This window comes from Melozone crissalis, unplaced genomic scaffold, assembly GCF_028551555.1.
Source record: "Melozone crissalis strain CALT ecotype California unplaced genomic scaffold, PUWL_Pcris_2 ptg000034l_1, whole genome shotgun sequence".
NCBI classification, from domain to species: Eukaryota; Metazoa; Chordata; class Aves; order Passeriformes; family Passerellidae; genus Melozone; species Melozone crissalis.
The window spans coordinates 6,225,346-6,246,119 of record NW_026535812.1 but is presented as its reverse complement, the minus strand read 5'-3'; the positions used below and the strand labels follow the sequence as shown (position 1 = coordinate 6,246,119).

Sequence of the window (20,774 nt, the reverse complement as noted above, 5' to 3'; positions counted from 1 at the left end):
CATTGGTCTGATGTTATTTCCAGAATGTTCTCTCCCCTGTCTTTAAGCCAAAGGTGTATGAACCGAGCATACACCAGTGCAAAATGGCACTGGCTCATCCCCTGCCTGGATCCCCCTGGTCTCACCACCTTGGGAGCAGCACCCTTGGGATCAGAGGGGGTCCCTTCCCAAGGGCTGCTCTCACTCTGTGAGGTGCCAGGGAGGGCTGACCCTGTCCCTCTTCCCTCACAGACGATTACAAGTCAGAGCTGAGAGAGCAGCTGCCCCTGATCGCGGGCTCTGCAGCGGCTGGGGTTGTCTTCATCGTCTCCCTGGTGGCCATTTCCATCGTCTGCAGCAGGTGGGTCCCTGTGGGATCAGTGTCCCTGCAAGGGGATCTGCTACAGTGCAGATTAGGGGTGGGAGGGGTGGATGGGGGACCCGTGTGGCCAGGAGGAGCAGCACGATGCCACAGCTCATGGAGTGTTGGTGGCAGGGGAGTGGTTTGGGGCCACCAGCAGCTGCTGCTGCCTGAATCCTGGCTGTTGTCTCCCCTGTTCTCCCAGGAAGCGTGCCTACAGCAAGGAGGCCGTGTACAGTGATAAACTGCAGCACTATAGCACCGGCAGAGGTGAGCAGGGAAAGTGGGAAACGCAGATTGGAGATGCTCCCAAACGTGCTCCCAGCATTGCCCCACTCCTCCCCTTCCAGGAGGGACTGGGGGGTGGTGGGAGCCCCATGGCAGATGGACAGGACCTTAGGGTGGGAGTGGAGATGTCCACGTGTCTGTCAGGGTGTGGGGAGGGTGGGCTGCAGTGGTGCAGCACTGTGGGTGGAAGAGTACCAGGAGGGATCTGGGGAATGATGATGGATTTGGGGGATGTCAGGGGACAAGGGATGGGGAGATGATGCTGTGAAGACTCCCAAAGGAGGAAAGAAGGGTGAAAGATGGTGTTCAGAGGGAAGGTGAGCCCCTGATCTCCTGCCACAGGCTCTGCCTGGGTCTGAATTGATGCTGAGCATTTAGAGGGATTCTGGATTTTGGGAGCATGAGGTTGCTGGCATTGCTGCTGTCCTGGCTGTGTGGCTGGTGCTTGCTCTATTCCTTGCTCTGGGAAGGATGTGCAGCCAGTGACGGGGAATGTTTAACTGGCTTTGGGCTGCTGATTCCCTTGGCAAACAATTAGGAGAGACTGAGCTTTTCCTAGGAGACCTCTGTGGCTGGTGGAGCTGTGCAGTAGAATTAATTCCTGATGTATTTGTGTGTAATGTCTGCTCTGGTGCCCCTCCAGCAGCCAGCACTGCAAATGAAAATAAAGCAGCAGCTTTGGGGGCCAGAATTTTCCTGGTGTCTGCTGGTTCCATGCCCCATCCCTGTGGGATGTAAATCCCATTTTTGCTCTCCTAGAGTTGCTTCCCAGGTGCAGTTTGCTTGTGGGAAGAACCATCTTGGTCCTGAGTGCCTCCTTGGGAGAAAGAGGTGTGGGATGCAGGGATGGAGGAAGGGTGGGTGGGAAAGCAGGGAGCAGTATGGGTGAGCAGAGGGGAGGAATGGGGATGGAGCAATTGGCCTGGCTGAGAACAGGAGGGCTGGAGAGAGCTAAAGAGGGATGGAGACAAGCAGGAGAGCCCAGCCAAGAGAGCAAGGCACTCTGGATCTCTTTAGACCCTCTTGGCATCACACTGAACCCTCCCAAGTGATGGCAGCATTTTGGGGGGCCCTGAACCTCCTGGGAAACAATAAACTGTTTTCCAAACACCACTGGGTGATGACAGACCTGTGCTTTTCCTCCTCTTTTCTCCATTTGCTGCACTGTGGGGGGGCAGGGCAAGGTCAATTTGATGCCGATTGGATAAACTCACATTAGGCTGCAGACAGACTGATTTTTCACATTTTTCCCCTGTTTTGAAGCATTCTCTACTACACATGCATCCCTAGCTGGCTCCAAGCTCCCCAAAATTCAGGATGCTCAACCTAGGTAGGAAAGCAATTGCAGCATGTGCCTGTCCTGTGTTTCTATACCTGGGGGCTGTGATGGCTGGTGTCAGAAATCCAGGGTGCCAGCAGTACCCTGTCAAGGTTAGTGAGCCTCTGGGCACTCTGTCAGTGCAGAGCAAAACAGGTGGGAAATTTGTGGTGAGCAACTAATGGAGTAATGAGAGCATCCTCTGGAACAAATCACCATGTGTTCAGTGGCACAGCAATTACAGCCTCCCAGCACAGCTCTGCCATCCCTCCAGCAGCCCCCTGGGATCACCTGCTGCTGGCAGAGTGCTCCAAGTGGATTTTGGGGTGAGGTGGGGTCTCTCAGGGTGTAATTTTTTGTGGTTTATCCTTTCCATTGCTTCACTGGGAGCTTTGAGACTGGGGAAAGAGGAAAAAACTCCCTGTTGAAGCACCAGCAGTTCAGCAGGAAGGGATTTTCTCTGTCCCCATGATATTTATTGCCAAGAAGTGTGATGCCAGAAGGAATTGGCCACTGGAGTCAGGGTTGTGGTGCAGAGCACTTCAACTTTTAAAGAGTGATAAAAAATTTGCCCTTGTCCGCAGTAGTGAAAAATGGCCTAATTGAGTTTTCAGGAATCTTGGGATGATTTTAAGAGCACAAAAGTCTTTGCAGGTGGGCTCACCATGGGTGCTTTTGGTGGTGTGCTCCAGTACCTGGAATTTCACCCAGCTTTTGCTGGTGTGGGAATGATGGGCTGGGGGGCTGATGTTGGCAGAGATGAGGAGTGGGTTTAGGTGCCCAATCCCTCATTTTGGATGGGATGAGGATGAGGGAGGAGCTCATCCTGGTGATTATTGAGCCTATGGACACACCAGAGGGTGTTTGAGAACCAGCCTGTGTTGACAGGGAAGACGAAACTTGGGCATTGTTTTCTCCTCTGTTCTTTCAATATTTTGATCAGTGAGCTAGTCTCCGTTACGATCCTGTAAATCCCTTTGTAATCCTGGCTGGAGCATCAGCTGCTCTTGTAAAAGAATTTATGGGGCAGTTAAAGTGTATGAGACAGAGCCATAAAGGGATTTATGAAGTGGGAGATGCACAGATGGCTTCATTGCAGCCTCCCCTGCCTCTGAGGTGCAGAACTTCTGCCCCAAAGGGCCCTCTTGGGGGTGAGGATGCTCCTGCCTGGTCCTTCCTGAGTCCTTGATGCCTCACAGCTCTCCCCTGGTGGCTGTTTGGCACCAGCAGTGCCCACTGTGAGGCTTTCATGCTTCCTCCTGAATTATTTCACAGCTGGGAGCTGATTTAGATTCCTGGTGCAGAGGTGATGCTGTGGTCCATGCATCCAAGTGTATGCCAGCTCTGGAGGGATTCTGGAAAGCACTGGTGTGATGGGATCATGGCCTTGGAAAGGTCCTGAGCAGTGTAACTGAGGGCTGTTAATCCCTATAAGGGTGAAGTACCTTGGGGAGGGGACTGGGCAGTGATGTCCCTCCTGGTCTCCTCCAGAGATGACCTTGAGGGGCTGCTATGCCATCCCCAGTCCCCTTTTTGGGTGAGAAATGGCACAGGAAGCTGACCTTCCCAGGGGGACACCAGAGCCCCTTGCAGGTCCCTTTTGGGTGGCACCACAACCCAGGTGTCCAGCTGAGCCCTGTGTCCTCACTGTGCCCTTGGCAGCTCCGTAAGCCCCTACCATCCAAACGTGACATCTGCAAACCCATCTGGGAAATATGGGGACCTGGTTTTGTTTTTTCCCCCTTGGAAAGGGGCAAGATCCCACTCTGTGCATGTCCCTGCAGCCTGCCCAGATCCTGTGACCACACATTGCCCTGGGCTCAGGACTGCACGCGTGTCCCGGCATCCAGCCAAGCCATATTTCACGGATCCACACCGCTTGTTGGTCATAATTGCTGCACTCTGTCAGTTTAGTAGCAGCCACAAAGCCATCAGAGGCTTTTTTGGGTAAATAAATATTTCTTCACTAACACGTGGAGCCTCGTAAAGCCTTCACTGTAAAGCCAGCGTGCTGTAGTTCAGGCCTGTAACTGCTCCCGTTGCCGTGGAGGAGAAGGAGGAAGGATAATGGGAGAGGAGTGGAGGGCAGAGTTGGGTGAATTGGTGGCCTGGAGGGGATGATAAGGGTCTGGGTGGGTGAGTACAGTGATAGCAGCCACTTAGTGGAGAGTGTGAGGACAGAAGGGTCTCCAGTTCTTGGCCATGGAACAACTGCTGGTGGTTTTCCAGGCTGCCCAGAGACTGTGGGGATCCACTGAACCTGGTATTGTTCAAGGTCAGGTTGGATGGGGCTTGGAGCAAAGTGGTTTAGTGGAAGGTGTCCCTGCTCATGAGGGATGGTATGGAGTAAACTGTGAGCTTCTTCCAAGCCAAACAATTCTATTAACTCTGTTTCTGTAATTCTCTCCCTTTTGCTGCTGTTCCTGTCTTCCCTGTGACAAGGGTCTCCAGGGATGAAGATCTACATCGACCCCTTCACCTACGAGGACCCCAACGAAGCCGTCCGAGAGTTCGCCAAGGAGATCGATGTGTCCTTTGTGAAGATTGAAGAGGTCATAGGGGCAGGTGGGTCTCTCTGTGTCCTGCTGCCCATCCTTCCCTGCCCTCTCTGCTGCTCCTGTGTGGCTGTGCACCCACCTGGAGCAACTTTTTGGGGAAGCACACACGGTCCTTCACCTGGAGGGCCTCAATGATGCTTTAAACATCAGGCTTTGCTGGATTTGTGGTGGGTTAGGGTGGATATGAAGTTGTGTCATGCTTTCAAAGTTCCTCTGAGGTGGGAAAGGCTCCAGGAATGTATTTACTGGCTTGACCACAGGGCCTCTTGGGATTTTCCATGTGGCTTTTCCATGAGATAACAAGAAAAGCTCGACCTCACTGTAGTCTGTGCCATACTCCCCTGCATATGTAAATATACACACACATGCGTATGTGTGTGTGATCTGTGCTGTTTTATTGCCATTTTTAAATAACTGTGTCATACTCTTAGAGGAGAAAGTGAGAAGCCAGGGAGGGGAAGCTGTGAGGAAGCAATGAGTCAGTTTGTTTGGGATCAAGTTCAGCAATGTATCACCTGGCCTTTGCTGCTCATCAAGGCAAAGTGGCAGCAAACACGGCTTAAATATAATCCCTCCACAGGCAAATTGTGCTTTGGTGAAGTGAAAGCCCTCCTGTGTTCTCTGTATTTTAAATCAGAGAGCAGCAGTGTAAACAGCCCAATTATTTCCCACCCCAAGATAAGTGATGTGCAGAAAGGCAGCTGAGATTAACAACACTGACACCTGATATTTGAGGTAGTCCTTAAGTGTGGATGCACTTTCCCTGCAAATCCTCCTTGTGGGGGTTTGCACAGGTGGCTGCCTATGTCGATGTTGGGCTCTGTCACCTTGAAGAAGGTTGCAAACCCAAACATGTCCCCAGCAGCAGACATTGGCCCTTTTAAAGAGGACAGGTGGGCAGATTTGTAGAGGAGAATATTGTTGAAGTGTGAATTGGCTGCCATTTCTCAGCTGGGCAAAGACTCCTTGCTCTTTGCAATGTTTAGTATGGAGGAGGATGTGGTAGCTGTGGTGTTGATTGATCAAAGGTTGGACTTGGTGATCTTGGAGGTCACTTCCAACCTACATGCTTCCACCTTGTGCAGGGGAGTTTGGAGAGGTGTACAAAGGGCGCCTGAAGCTGCCAGGCAAGCGGGAGATCTACGTGGCCATCAAGACTCTCAAGGCCGGGTACTCGGAGAAGCAGCGCCGCGATTTCCTGAGCGAGGCCAGCATCATGGGCCAGTTCGACCACCCCAACATCATCCGCCTCGAGGGGGTGGTCACCAAGAGCCGGCCGGTCATGATCATCACAGAGTTCATGGAGAACGGCGCCTTGGACTCCTTCCTGCGGGTAATTTAGGCCACAGTGGATCTCCCTGGAAGCTGTGATGCCCCATGAGGTGGGGCCACGTGGGTGGTGGGATGTGGGAATGAGATGTTGGTGTCCCATTTGTAAATCCCAGCCTGTTTTCTTAGTTTGGGAGCTGGCTGGAGTGTGCCATACATCTCCAAAATGTGTCTTTTGGGGTGCTTACCTCTGCGGTAATCAGGCAGGGCCGCTGGAGTCCTCTGGGGAGGTGCAGCATGCTCCTGAGGTCAGGATGAGTGGCCCTGGTCCCACTGTGGGGTCTGATGCTCATCCCAGTTCCTGCTCTTTCTGCTTGCAGCAAAACGATGGGCAGTTCACAGTGATCCAGCTGGTGGGAATGCTCAGAGGGATTGCTGCTGGGATGAAGTACCTGGCAGAGATGAATTATGTGCATCGAGATCTGGCTGCCAGGAACATCCTGGTCAACAGCAACCTGGTGTGCAAAGTGTCCGACTTTGGCCTCTCGCGCTACCTGCAGGACGACACGTCTGACCCCACCTACACCAGCTCCCTGGTAGGTACCTGCTGCAGGATGTTCTCCTGCCCAGCATTCCCTGTGTCCTGCACCTGGGAGAAGGCTGCTGGGTGTACAGTCTGCCACGGGTGGGAGTACCTCATGAGTGTTCCCATCACAGAGCCTCATGGTCCACATAGGCTCAAGGTCCTGGCTGTAGTTTCCACAAATTATCTTCTTTTCCCTCCTTTCTCTTCCTTTTTAGAAGTTTTCACCTCCCTCCTCCCTAAGCACCACTCTGCCTTCTGCAGCTTGCAGATAAGCCTCTTCCCTCTCCTCTGTGGAGGAAAGGTGCACAGAGGAGTCCCTGGAGAGACGGGAAGGGGAGGCAGGGATATCACAGCAATTCCTGGCAATGGTGTTTTAACACCCCTTCCCCCAGTGCTCCAGGTCTGGTCTGCTTTTTCCTGCTGGAAACTTGTTCCAAGCATAAATTAAAGAGCCAAGCCTAACGGGAGTTCTGCCATTCCCCAGACATCCTTCTCCTCCTTAATTAACTCATTTGTAGGTAACAGCAGCTCTCTTCTCCCCCTGCTCCTGGCTACCCCAGGGGACCCCCAGCTCCCCACCATGGCCATTGTCCTGCTTGTGAGCCCCTGAGGGGGGTGTTAAGGATGACCAGAGGGGACAGGGATGAGAGCAGGCTGACCTCATCTAATGGATTAATAGAAGAGTATGAGGTGGGTGCCGGCACGAGGCTGCACCAGCTCCTGCCAAAGCAGTTCCTTGGGCTGCTGAGCTGTGCCCAAGTGCCAGGGCTGGCTCCAGCTGCCAAAATGGGACAGCCAGGGATATGCCTTTAAGGCTGAATCAATGTTTTGGCCCAGTTACAGCCCCTCACTGTCCCTGCCCTGCTCAATGGGATGTTCCTGTTCCCCCCAGACCTGCCCCACTCCCTGCCCAGACCCTTCCTGCAGGCAGCAGCCTTAGAGCAGACACCCAGCTTTTATTTTTCCTTCAAAGACCCCAGCAGTAGCTGCTGAGATGAGGCATGAATTAGTCTTTTCCCCACCTTCAGAGATAAAAAGAGATTATCTCATCTGTGTTTTTATTTAATTTGGGCCATAATAGATCTCCCCGGCAGCTGGGAAGTGATGCTGTGCCTGCGATTGCATCACTCTGCCTCCCACAGCAGGCTTTTCGCTCAGGGGAAAAGGCAGGAAAAACAACCTAGCAGTTAATTTCTCCATTTGTAGTTATTCAAATCAAATTTTTTGCCATTCATCCTTCAAGAGCGGCTGACGCGTCCTCGGAAAGGCTGTGGAAAATGATTGTGCTAAACGATTCACAGTGCAGTCCTGCCCCCAGAAAATTCCCGTGTGTCTGTGGTTTTCCTTATCCCTTGGCTTTTTTTGTGGTTATTTTATGGAGCTTTCCCAGGGAGCAATCCCTCTGTGTGTGCTGCTGTCCCTCCTCACATCCCTGTGCATTTGGCATGGCCTTTGGTCCTGGGACCTGCCCTGGCCTGGCAGAGTGGCTTGAGATGCTGAGCCTGATTTTGAGGCTTTGGGAGAAATGAGGAAGGAGCTCTCTGCCAAAGGCATTTTCCTACACATGCTTTCCACTGACTTTTAAAGGTGTTTTGCTTTTTGCCTTCCTCTCCAAAAGGAAGGCTGGAAGGACCTTCTGGCAGCTGTGGGAGCCCAGATGAATCTGTGGAGGATGCTTTTAGTTCAACCTTGTTTCTGTTGAAGGCCAAGGGATGGGGATGCCTGTGGCTCCTCACCTGTGACAAGCACTAGCCCAGTTGTGCTTAGTCTTGTCACCTGGTGACTCCCTGGGAATGGATCTGGGGACAGGCCACTGATGTGCTGGGTCCTGCAGGGCAGCTGGAGTGGGGTGGTGTCAGTCAGTGGGGTTGATCTTGGATAAACCCATTTGTTTTGTTCAGCTAATGTATCTTGTACCATTTAGGCAGGTACAAGATACATTCATGCAGTTGTTTCTGGCTCCTGCCTCCTCATCCCATCAGGTGTCACGTGCCCGCTCCTTGGTGGGGTCCCCAGGAACCCATGGTTTGGGGTGTGTGTGGGATGGCCCCAGCTCATGGGCATCCAGCCTCCTCTGCCTAGGAAGATGTTTCTTAGCTGAAGTCCCTTTTTCTGTAGGGGGGCAAGATCCCTGTCAGGTGGACAGCACCAGAGGCCATCGCCTATCGCAAGTTCACCTCGGCCAGTGACGTCTGGAGCTACGGCATTGTCATGTGGGAGGTGATGTCGTTTGGGGAGAGGCCCTACTGGGACATGTCCAACCAAGATGTAAGCACTGGGGGTCATCCACACTGCTCTGGGGGCTGGGGTCTGGCTCATTCCCAAGAAATCCCTGCCTGAAGGGCTCTCTGCTCCTTCCTGGAGCCTCAGCAGCACTCGGTTTGGAGATGAAACAGGCTGGTGAGTGAGAGGATGCAAGGAGGGAAATTGGAAAGAAAAGCCAGTGGGCTGGTAATTGGACTTCAGCAAGCTGCGGGGCCTTTGAAAATGTTCAGAGGGTTTACAAGCGGGGAAGGAGCTTTGGAAGTGCGTGACTGCTGCACTCCGGCGAGATCTGCCGAGATAATGAGTGGCAGCTCTCCGCTGGGAGGAACTGCAGCCGCAGAGCATCAGAGCGCAGATTAACCTCGGAGAGCACCCGGCTCCTCCCGCTGCCTCGGCTGCTGATCAGCCAGGCTGGCCCTCCCTTCCCGGCTGCCTGCAGCCCCTCTGCCTGCACGAGCAGCTCAGGGAGCCCCCCAAGTCCTTCATCCCTTCATCATCCGCTTTCCCCCTCCCTCATCCATGCTCAGGTCATCAACGCCATCGAGCAGGACTACCGGCTCCCGCCGCCCATGGACTGCCCGGCCGCCCTGCACCAGCTGATGCTGGACTGCTGGCAGAAGGACCGCAACACCCGCCCGCGCTTCACCGAGATCGTCAACACCCTCGACAAAATGATCCGCAACCCGGCAAGCCTCAAAACTGTGGCGACCATCACCGCTGTGTGAGTGCTGGGTGTGGGGCTGCTCCCTGCCACCCTCCCACGCCGTGGGGAAGGGCTCCCTGAGCAGCTCAAGAATCCATAAATCCTTAGATGCGGGCAGGGGAGTTCTGTCTTCACTCTGCCTGACAGTCAGACAAAGAACATGCGGTTTTCAGCCAAGCAACAGCAATAATTCTTTGCTATTGATTCTTTATGGTCTGTGACCATTTGGGTGTGGTGGCTGCTCTGCCGACGCCTCATCCCTGTGGCTCCCACAGCTGGAATACAACGTGTGAGCTTGCAAAGCACTGCTTGGCACGGCAGTGTTCCCATGGGACAGGCCTTCCTCATGTCCTTCCATGGGTGTGTGTGCTGGGGGGAGCACAGGGATAGCAGGGGTGGAATGGGGAGTGTGTCCCTGTGCTAGGCAGGGCAGCCCTTTGGTGCCAGCCAGGCTTGTCCCCAGCGGTGTGTCCTGTTTCAGGCCTTCTCAGCCCCTCCTCGACCGCTCCATCCCCGACTTCACTGCCTTTACCTCAGTAGACGACTGGCTGAGCGCTGTGAAGATGAGCCAGTACCGGGACAGCTTCCTGACCGCTGGCTTCACCTCCCTGCAGTTGGTGGCCCAGATGACATCTGAGTGAGTTGGCCATGCCAGGGCTGCCCGAAAGCAGGGTGCTGCCCAGCTGGGGAGGTGGGGAGGTCAGTTCAGGGCAAAGGACAGGTGTGAGCATCCCTTACATTGGTCACCCAGAGTCTCGAGGTGGCCATATTCACTATTTGGGGGTCAGTGTGTGGGTGTCTCTCTGCTCTCAGTGATGCTCATGGGGCCATGCTTGGGCTCTGTAGAACTGAGCTGAACTTACCTCCATAGAATTCACAGAATGACTGGGTTGGAAGAGACCTTAAAGATCATTGAGTCCAATCCACATCCTAACACCTCAACTAAACCATGGCACTGAGTGCCACAAGTCTTTTCTTAAACACATCCAGGGATGGTGACTCCACCACCTCCCTGGGCAGATAATCCCAGAACTTCATCACCCTTTCTGTAAAAAACTTCTTCCTGATATCCAAGCTATATTTCCCTTGATGCAGCTTGAGACTGTGTCCTCTGGTTCTGCCTGGTGAAAGAGACCAACCCCCCCTGACTACAACCACCCTTCAGGAAGTTGTAGAGAGTGATAAGGTCCCTTAGCAACAGCAAACCAGGTTCACCTCCCTCAGCTTGCCATTGACTTTCCTCTGTCTGCCTGTCTTCCAGAGACCTCCTGAGAATAGGGGTGACTTTGGCTGGGCACCAGAAGAAGATCCTGAACAGCGTGCAGTCCATGCGAGTACAGATGAGCCAGTCTCCGACCTCGATGGCATGACATCCCTTGTCCCACGGGGAGGGGCCAGGGAGGGCAGAGGTGGGAGGGGAGGAACTGACGTGGGGCAGCGCTGCCAGAGGAGCCACTGCTGCCTGGGGACTGCCACTGCAGCCCGAGGATGTTCCTGGGACTCACCTCTGACTGGTGACTTCCGTTCCTCACCAACAGAAGCACACTTACCAATGTCATGGGGGACAGCATATAAATACGTATAAATATGTACAAATCATATATTTAAAAAGCAAAGCAAAACACAAAAAAAATCATAAAAAACAATGAAGACAAACCAATGTGCGTTGGGGAAGCAAACCCAAACCCTAGAGACCAGACTCCAATCCTGCCACCGGTGAGCAGTGGTCAAAACTGAGAAGGAGGAAGGGGCTGTTGGGGAAGGGAGAGGCACGAGATGGAGCATCCTATCCGGAGGAACCACCTTCCTTTTTCTTCTTTTGCCCTTCCTCCCTGCCCCAGCCCTCCTGGTTCACCCCGCTCCCCTCTCTGCTCACGGACTGGGTGGAAGTGTCCTCAGATGTCTCTGCAGCTCCCTGCCATCCCACCCGGGTGCCGCTCCGGCAACTACCAAAGGACTTCACTGACCACTGCATGGGGGATCCGACTCAATCCAGTTAATGTCTTCATATTGAAGAAGAGATGTACCTTCAATAGAAAACCTTGGGTTTTGGTTTTTTTTTCTCTTTTGCTTGCATTTTTTTTGCAAAAAGGAAAAAAAGGATTAAAAAAAAACAAACAAACTCTCCATCCTGGAAAATGGAAAGAGGTGTTCCTGTGTGTGTGTGTGCGCGCTCGTGCGCCTGTGTATGTTGTCAACCTTCCGTGGACTCGCTGCTCGTCCATGACCGAAGACCAGCGCTGACCCTGCAGCCAGCAGCCGGCCAGGCCCGGGGCCAGGGGTTGTACCCACAGCCCCCAGGGGCAGGAGGCAGCCTGGAAGCACCTGGTGATGGAGGAAGGGCTCGGCATCCTGCACGTGGGGAGGAGGATGCCAAGGGCCAGCCGGCATGGTGGGGATGGGATGGGACTGGAGGAGCCACCGCGTGGCTGTGACTGGGTTGGTGGCTGCTGGAGGAGGAGAGATGCTCTGGGAAATGGACTGCTCAGGCCTCCAGGGCCTTGGTGATGTCTGGAAGATGGCTATGGAGGACTTTTTCCCCCCATCTTGTGGACCTAAGGATTTTGATATTGATTTATGGACTTAGGTTTCATGGCTTCAGAGGTAGGTCCGAGTGTCTTGTGTATCTCTGTCCATCCATCCGTCCTGCTCTGTATTTTTCTGCTCTTCTTTATAGCCTCTTCAGTGGATGTTTCCCCATATTTTAATTTAATCTTTATTATTCTTTTTTTTTTTTTTTGGTTCCTGCATTGGTCTCCTAGGCAAATTGATCTGGTTAAAATTGCCCAACACATGTTCAGTGTTTACTCAGAATATTGTAAGGCTGGGCCATCTGATTTCCCCTGCGGATCATGCCAGGAGTTTATAAAACAAATGAACTCTTAATAAGGCTTTTACTTAGAGGGCTGTGTGCGAGTTGCAATGATCCATCACCGTGCTCTCACTGGCGCTGTGCCGCGTGGTGGCAGAGCAGTGGCAAGGGCTGGCTGTGCCTCAAGGGCTGCAGGTCCCAGCTGGGATTTGGTGGTGTGGTGGCTCATATGTACATGGAGATCCTCTGTCTTCTTCACTCACCCTCATCCCTCTCACTCTGCCATCCCCACCGTGGCAGTACTCTGCATCTGCTTGTGCCATGGGGATGTCCTGCATCCATCCATGTCCTGGAGGTGTTCCTGAGCCACAGGGATGCCCCATGTCCAGCTGTGTTATAGGGGCTGCTTTACTTCTCAGCCCATGTCTGTCTGTGCTGAGGTGATGTCCTGTGTCCATCCGTGCTGTGAGGATGGCTCACACCCACCTGTGCTGTGGTTTTTCCCATTCTGCCATGGGGCTGCCCATATCCAACTACACCATGGGATTCCTCCATGTCCGTCTGCCCTGTTGTATTCCCATCTATGCCAGGAGATGCCTCACCAGATTTGCTTGCTGCCTCTGAACACAAGGAGAGGTGTCTGTTCTCTGCTTGCTGCCAGCACCTGTCCACATCTCCTGAGTGGGGACACTCCCTCCTGTGTTGGGGCTGTCGGGGTCCTCTGTGGCTGGGTGGACCCCTGTGTATCCCATGAGGATGGGATCACATGCTCAGTTCTGGTGATTCATGAGGAACGCGTTTGTGCTCATGGTTCATCACCACCAGCAGGTGAAGGACCCTTTGGGGTGCTCTCTAAACCTCCAGTTTTATTCTTCCATTGCCCAAGGCAGGTGCTCTGCCAAAGAATGGGAACTAACAAGATGCAGGAATGAGCTTGTTTCAATTCACTGAACTCCCCCCAGAGAAAGAGGCAGAGAAAAACCCCCCTTGTTTACAACAGCAGGGACTGCTCCTCTTCCTGTCTGATAGGCGATTGCTAATACCTCTCGGGATGCTGGCGGCCCAAATCTGTATTCTGGGATGTTGTCACACGGAACACAACATGCAGATGGAGCGGGCGCCGCGCATGCTAATGCGCCGCCCCGCCACATTGGTATTCGCTGGCACTGAAGGGTCCTTTGTGGGTTTTTTTATGATTTCTCTTTTATTAGAAGGAAGCTAAAGGCGTTTAAAGGAACGAGTGACAGCCACATAGGATAAATATCAATACTGCACCTTTATGGCTCCCCTGCCGCTGTTGCCTGCCCTGTGAGCACCTGCGAGGCAGCTGCTGCAGCCTGCACAGTGCTGTCCCTGCCCCAGCACGCCTCAGCAACCCTGCTTTAGTGTAAACCCTTTAATGCAGAACCACAGTGCCACAGGGTGAGAATGGATCTCTGAGACCATTGAGTCCAGCCTGTGACTGATCCCCACCCTGTCAGCCAGTCCTGAGGACTGAGTGCCACAGTTCTCTGTTCCTTCAACATGTCAAAGGATGGGCATTCCACCACCTCCCATTCCAGTGTTTAATCACTCCTTCAGTGAAAGAATTCTTCCTGGTGTCCAACTCGAACCTCCCCTGGCACAGCTTGAGGCCATTTTGTGGTGAATATGAAATGTGAATCATTCAGTCCTGCCCATCCCACTCAGCAGATCAAGTACCCTTGAGGGGTCAAACTGGGTGCTCAGGTGCTATCAGAGATGCCAAGACCCTCTTGGTTCAGTTTCCCAGGGATGATGCTCCTTGGTTCTGGGCCACCAGCAGTGCCCCTGGGCATTGCCAGGGCTGGTGGCCCTTCCATTCTGTTGCCCTTTCCCAGCTGTCCAACATCTGATGTCTCCTGAGCTGTGTCAGAGCAGATGATTCCCATATGCCACCACTCCTCACCAGCTGTCCCTACATCTTGGCCTTGTGCTGGGATCTGTATGTGTCCCCTCCAGGGTCATGCAAGAGCCCAGCAGCAGACTGGTGATGCTCTGGGGTGAACAAAGAGGATGTAGGTGGGCTCAAATAAATCCCTGCATTGAAGAGCCATCACGGGTCAGGGGAGTTGCTGTCTAGGTGATACTTGAGGGAGGATCACCACGGGCCACCTGTTCTCTTGCCTTTCAATTAAAGTTGTTTTATCTCAACTAGAAGATTTCATGAAAGGCCATCAATCTGTTAGTGGAAAACAAAGGGGGAAATCCCAAATAGCTATGTTTGGTTTTTGCTTTTTCTTGAAAAAAAAAAGATGATTTCTGACAGACTATTCTGTTACTTTAGAGGCCTTTCTTCCACATAAAATCAGTTTTCCAAACTGTGAAGCCTTTCTGTCTGGAAGTGACAGTGCTATCCCTGCCTGGCCATGGCAGCACTGTTGTGTTTGACCTGCTCCTCCTTCTCCTTTGTCAGATGCCAAGGAAGAGGCTCTCACCTTGACTTGGGTGGCACCTCTTTGATGCTGCTCAGTTGCTCCTACTCTGGCGAGAGCCTCTTCCTTGGTGTAAAGATGAACACTCCAGTTCCACATCTTTTGATTCACACTGGTTGGTGTTGGACTTCCTTTCTTTGATTGCAGAGGAGAAGGGATGGCTCAGAAGCTGTTTTCTGCCTGCAGAGTTATGGTTTAAAGGGAAGAAAAAGGAATTTTGGATCAAAGAGGACCCCAACTGCACAGGCCTTTCCTCTGGGCTGGGTTCCATCCATCACACAGGGTCCTGATAGGTTCTTGTGCCATGTGGAAGGGCTGGGAGGGGCCCATTGCTGGTGAGCCCCACTGGGTTGGATCCTGACCCCTGCCACTGCTCCTGAGTGAAGCTCAGTCACAGTGCCTTGCTCTTTTGCTGCATCCCACGTGACTATCCATGCATTGATGTGGCTGTGTGCCCGGGTGAGCCCACCTCACCCTCACCCCTGATCCTGGGCTTTCACTTTGTGCTCTGCAGTCATCAGCTCCTTCTCTCCATTTCTATGGCAACTGTAAAAACCTCAACCCTTTTGTGTCTTTCAGGGGATTTTTTGTTTGTGTGTGTCTGGGTTGGCTTTGTCCTTTTTGCATAGAGTGTTAAATCAAAAAAGGGACTTTTGGCTACCAAACCCCTGCTTTGAGCTTGGCTCAAGGTCTCATGTGAGAAGCAGTGGGCAAGATTCTCACAACTGGACTGGGTGTTGCCGAGTGGCTCCACATTTCCAGCCATGCTGTTACTTCCCTCATCCCCCAAAAATCCCCATTTGCAATTCAGCTGCATTGTTCTCCCCTGGGGCTTTTCCATGCTTTTTCCACTGCCCATCCCTGGGTGTGATGGAGGAGCAGCAGGCCTCTCCACAGCAGTAATTGAAAGGAGATGTGGTGCCTCTGCCAGGGAAGGTGAACCCAAGCCCCTCGCATCTCTGAGGCTTGAATGTGGAAGAAGAGCGTGTATTAATGGCATAATTACGTGCCTCTTTCCAGATTAAAAAAAGGAATGTATTTTATGCCATTTAATGACCTTCAAATTAACAGTTCTTTGAAAGCACTTATGTATATTTAATTTTAAATATTTCTGCAAGTCAGAGCAGGGGTTGCGATGAAAACAGCAGGCAGCCGGTTTTTAAATAAGAGTGATCTCAAACCATTATTTCTGAGCCTGTCAGCTCTTGGTGCCTCTAATGCTCCTTTGCCAAGGAGAAAACAGGGCCATCCCTCCCCCTAGCCTGAGTCCCATAGGATCGCTTCTGCTTTCTGCTTTTCCAGGTGTTAGACTCAGAGAGAAGGAAGGGCCGGGTTGGGATTGGGGTTGGGTTGCAGAATCTCAGCAATAAGTTTGCCTGCATCCCAAGGACATCTCTGTGGGAACATCCCAGTTGGCCCATGTTCTGGGATAAATCATTGGGCATCACCTAGGAAAGGTTTTTTGCACTGCCATCAGCCCCTGCCGTTGTTCTGAGATGAGGACAGACACGTTCCCCTTTGTTAAGGTCTGAATTAAGGCTTTTGCCTCTGATCCATAAAAACTGCCGATATATCTGAGCCACTCTGTGTTCACTTGGAAATCATTACTCTTAAACATTGAATCTGAGTTTAAAAAAAAAGGATCAATCAGCTTCTGAGACGAGGAATGGATTTACAGACCCAGAAATGTTCTGTAGCTCAAGGCCACCTGTCCTCCTTTCCTGCTGGAAAGGATGGGGCCCAAGGAGTCACATCCAGCTCCAATACTCATCCAGGTGCTGCTTGTCCTTGCTGCCCCAGTGTCCCCACTGCATGAGGAGCTGCAGGGGGTTTTAGTGGTCGGGTTGTTGTCTGCTGTGGTGCCTCTTGTGTGAAGGATCCTGCCAGGGTGGATAGTGATCCAGTACTTGGATCATTCCCAGTGAGTCTCCTCAGAATTTTGGAAGTTCCAGAAACTTCTTGACTGATGATGGGGGAGAAGCCAGCTCCACACTGACAGGATCCTGTGGCAAGTTGTTTCACACCATCAGTGATTTCTTTGCTGCTCCTGTTTTGACTTTTTCATATTTTTGGGGTGTTCTTTGGGATCATCTTGGATCACCAACCCTCCTGCCATGGGGGAATGGCTCTGCCTCTCCCAGCTGAGCTCAATCTCCTGCAAAGCCTGTCTGGGAGGTGTGAGAGCTGCTGTTGGGTTGTGCTGTCCCATTTTTGATGTCCTCAGGGTTTGGCTCTGTATCTCAGGGGAGATCTGCTGGCTCCTGTCCATCACTGGGCCCTGATGGGCTGTGTTGCCTTCCCAGAGTTTGACATGGAAAGGGGAGCTGCTCCAGTCAGGAGAGGACCTCCTCTGCTTTGCCTGGCAGGAAGAGATGTGAGGTGGGAGCCATGGTAATCAGTGTGGTGTCTTGGTTCCTGTCAGAGCAGCAGATTGGTGCTGGGGAGGGAAGTGCACCTGTCCTGGTGACCATGGTGCCCTTCACCTGTGTCTTTTGGGGTTGTCAGAGCTGCTGGCACTTGGGTGGCATCCCAGGGCTGTCACTTTTGGCTGGCTGTCCTCCATGGACCAGCACTGTGAGCACCCCTCCAGCCTGGGTACAGCTGCCCCCTTCTCCCCATCTGTGTCCGAGCATCTTCTGCTCTCCTTCCTCTGGCCATTGGAATTCAAACAGCCCCAAAGCCCCTGGCTGTCCCACCCTGCTGCATTTCTCTGCTGTAGTGGCTGTTTTGGGGACATCTCCGTGTCCTTGTGGACCCCAACACGTGATCAGCTGCATTGCAGGTACACAGCTGTGGAGGGGTGGCCCTGTCAGTGGCAGAGGCAGGATGGTGTTGAGGTCTCTGGAGGATTAGTGCTGGAGGAGGTTAATCTGAACAAACCAGCCCTGTGAATTTTAAGTGGATTAGCTGAACTCTGCTCCTTCCCAAAGCAGACAGTGCCCTTTTGGGGCACACGTGGAAGTGGATTAGGCAAAAATCTCCTTAAGGCTGCGTAATTCTAGATAAGTGTAAGGAGATTAACGCCCTTCCACTTAAAAAAATTAATTGGAGTGAACTTTTCTCTGTGTCCCCAAGTAAACAAGACTCAGAGCTTTCCCCATCCAGCAGCTGGGCTGTGCCTTTCCCTTCTCTGCCCCCCCATCCCCTCAGTTGTGCAGGAGCTGCCATCGTGGTGGGGGAACCTGCTCCTCTCTGATTATCCTCAGGGGCCTCATTAGGCCATTGAACCCTTGTGTGAAGGTAGGGAGAGAGGACAGGAAAATTATGGTCACCATCAGTGCAATTATCAATGCTAATTAGTGCCAAGCAGGACTGACAGCAGGAGGTGCAGCCCATGGCAAGTGGTGTCTGAGGAGCCAGGTGAGCCTCACATCACATCCTTGTGGGGCTTCCATGGACAGGCAGATGTGGAACATGCACATATTGCTTGGTTTACTTATTTTTCCCCACCATGCTTTGGCTGAACTCTTCAGATTCCACAGCCTAAATATTTGGGAGCCAGCCAGAGGCTGCTGTGGCACTCAGGCTGGGGTTAGTGCCTGGGTGGCAGTGCCATGTCATGTCCCTGATGGGGATGGGGTTTTGGGAGGCCCCAGGGAAAAGGGGGTGAGGTGAGACTCCTTTTGCAGAGGGTCTGGAAATGGACTGGTGCTCTGGGACAGCTTTGGGTCACTGCCAGAATTGCCTCCATCCTTCCCCATTCCCACCATTTTCCATGGCATCACACGGGCACAGCGGCTGCGTTTGCAGAGCCACCCATCCTTGATTATTTTGGGTATTTGCAATTCTGCCCATTCCCAGGAGTGTGGAAAGGGAGAGGCCCGGGGGTGACACGGTGCCTGCATCCCAGCCACGCTGCTCGACAGCTCCTTCCCTCTTGGAACGCCTTCTCACCGCACAGACGCGGCCCTTTCATTGCTATTTGTGTCACGCCAGCTCTCACAGGCTGAGATCAAAGCCCTGCCCGCCTCGCAGGGGTTCCCACGCCGGGAGGAGGAGGAGGTAGGATGAAGGATGAGGGGGTGACGCCGTGGCTGCATAGCTGGGGATGAGCTGTGCTGCCCCCAGCCCCCCCATCCTAGTCCTCTTCCAGCTGTGTCTCTTGAGATCCATCCTTTGGGATCAGCCCAAATCATCCTTGGTTGTCCCTGGTTCATTTTTGCCCGACGAAGAGAAGGGCTGCAGCTGCTGTGGGAGAGCCGAGCCTGCAGCCGCCACCACCCCCGGCAGGGCGCGGGTTCCCCAGGGCACACAACCCCCAAAGCCTCGGGCAGCCCTGCTCTGCCGGGTGGTTGGGAAGGAGGGCTGAGAGCCGGGAATGCCGCGGGGGAGGGCGGCGGCGGGGCCGGGAGCAGCGCCCGGGGCCGTGCTCGAGTCCGGCTTTAATTCGGAGCCGATAGAAATCAGCGCGACTCGCACCCATCCCCCGGACCCGCCCGGCTCTAGCAGCGAGTTCAGCATCCTTACATCAGGCGTGTCTCTGTTACAGCTTTTTTTCCAGGTGTTTTGCTGTTCTGATCCCACTAACGTTAATTAGAGCCGTGAGACCAAACCTCCAAGCCTGGCACCAAAAGTGGCCCCCTGCGCCCAAGAAATAGCCAGCAATATCTTTTCCCCTAGCTCAAGTTCCCTTTTAAAAAAGATAATCTCAATTTCTCTTCCCTTTTCTCTGCCCCTTTTCCCACAAAACACTACATTACTAAATAAAACTTTCATTACTACCTGGGTTTGCTAAAGAAAAAAATTATTTCCATTCAGGAGAATGATGAATTTTAATAGGAGTGAAATGTCAGGCACAGCTGGGGTGGGTTTCTGAAAGCATTGGTATGTTTGGAGAGGCACAGAGATGCCCAGCAATAATTAGCCAGTGAGCCCCCTTTTTTTGTGACCCAGCTAAGGGACCCAGCAGTCAATTGCTTTGTTATTTAATGTGCTGCCTCTATGTTTCCAAGGTGCAATTGTATATTAAAAGCATCTTTGCCTCTCCAAAGTGGCTAAATAATGGGATTTTGCTGCTGTGTGGTACTTGTTGGTTATAGGGTGTGGAGAAGGTGCTCCTGGGGCTGCTCCTCTGGTTGCCAGACCTTTTGGTTTCCCCCTGGCAGCAGAGAAAATGGGGATTTTTTTCTTTTTTTGTTACATTGGAAAAAGCAATTTGATGATGCCTGGTGGTTTGCTCCTGCTTTACACCCGTGGGGGCTCATTTTGCAGTGGGAGGGGGTGGAAAGGCATCTTGGCTGCGGGGGGACACAGATACCCTCCCACCCCCAAAATCATGTCCCTGCCCCCGCTCCCTAAAGCAACTCAGCTTCACAAAGAATTCCATCTCTTTTCCCCCTGAAGAGAAATGGAGAGCTTTCAGTGAAATCATCACTTTTCTGACAGCATATTAATTAATCCCTGCTCTTTTCTTTTTTTCTTCCTTTTTTTTTTTTTTTTTTTGAGAGGCTGGATGTGCTGTAAGAATCCTTTGGGTTTCTCTGGGCGCGGGGAAGGACGGGTGGCTCTCTGAGCTCTGGACCTGCCTATTCTCACCGTCTCCTTGTCTTCCTCTTGCCTTGCAGGGCGTCGAGTGCAGCATTGCAGCGGGGCAGCAGCGTCGGAGAGGGGGTCCCAGGGGCTGTTCCCAGCCCAGGATGCTCCGGGAGGTCCCGCAGAGCCCCGGTCCCCGTCCCCCCGAGCCGCGGCGTGTCCCGGGCCAGCCCTACCCTGTCCTGTACATAACCAGTGAGATGTCTGTAAAAGATTTCGACCCTTGGAATTTTTTTTTGCTCCCCCGTCCCCCTCCCCTTCTTCCCCAATTTGTTGATTGTGTTGAAATTGTCGGAGTTTGTAACAGTATCTTTCAGAGAATATTGTACTAAAGAGAAAATTGCACTCAATAAAAAGGATGAAATAAGCCTGGTCCCTTGCCTTCCCCTTCCCAGGGGCAGCGTTCCTGCTGCCGGCTTCTCTTCAGCTCGGAGCTGGGGGAGTGTTTGCTATGAATATTCATTTGGGGAGCTGGCAGCGCTCCACCGCTCCTTGACTTTACCTCGAATGTTGATGTCTATCAGATTTGGCTCTCCGGTTTGTAAATGAAGTGACTTTATTCTCGGCGATCCCTATCGGAGCTTGCTCGCAGCAAAAAAGCCGGGAGAAGGAGTTTTCGTGGCGCGGCTCTTTGTGCGGAGGGAGCGCCT

The 20,774-nt window shown here is 52.8% G+C and overlaps 1 protein-coding gene across 1 annotated transcript in view; it reads left to right on the top strand.

Annotated features, from left to right (window-relative positions):
* EPHB1 (EPH receptor B1) overlaps positions 1-20,491 on the top strand; it is an 80,277-nt gene extending 59,786 nt beyond the window's left edge. Inside the window, exons 8-17 of the mRNA XM_054282348.1 lie at positions 232-340; positions 546-610; positions 4,389-4,511; positions 5,590-5,837; positions 6,154-6,369; positions 8,478-8,627; positions 9,152-9,345; positions 9,809-9,964; positions 10,589-11,931; positions 20,157-20,491. Of these exons, the coding sequence (XP_054138323.1) occupies positions 232-340; positions 546-610; positions 4,389-4,511; positions 5,590-5,837; positions 6,154-6,369; positions 8,478-8,627; positions 9,152-9,345; positions 9,809-9,964; positions 10,589-10,697 (1,370 nt within the window). The 3' untranslated portion in view covers positions 10,698-11,931; positions 20,157-20,491. The remainder of the gene's footprint in view (positions 1-231; positions 341-545; positions 611-4,388; positions 4,512-5,589; positions 5,838-6,153; positions 6,370-8,477; positions 8,628-9,151; positions 9,346-9,808; positions 9,965-10,588; positions 11,932-20,156) is intronic.
* The last annotated feature ends 283 nt before the right edge of the window (positions 20,492-20,774 follow it).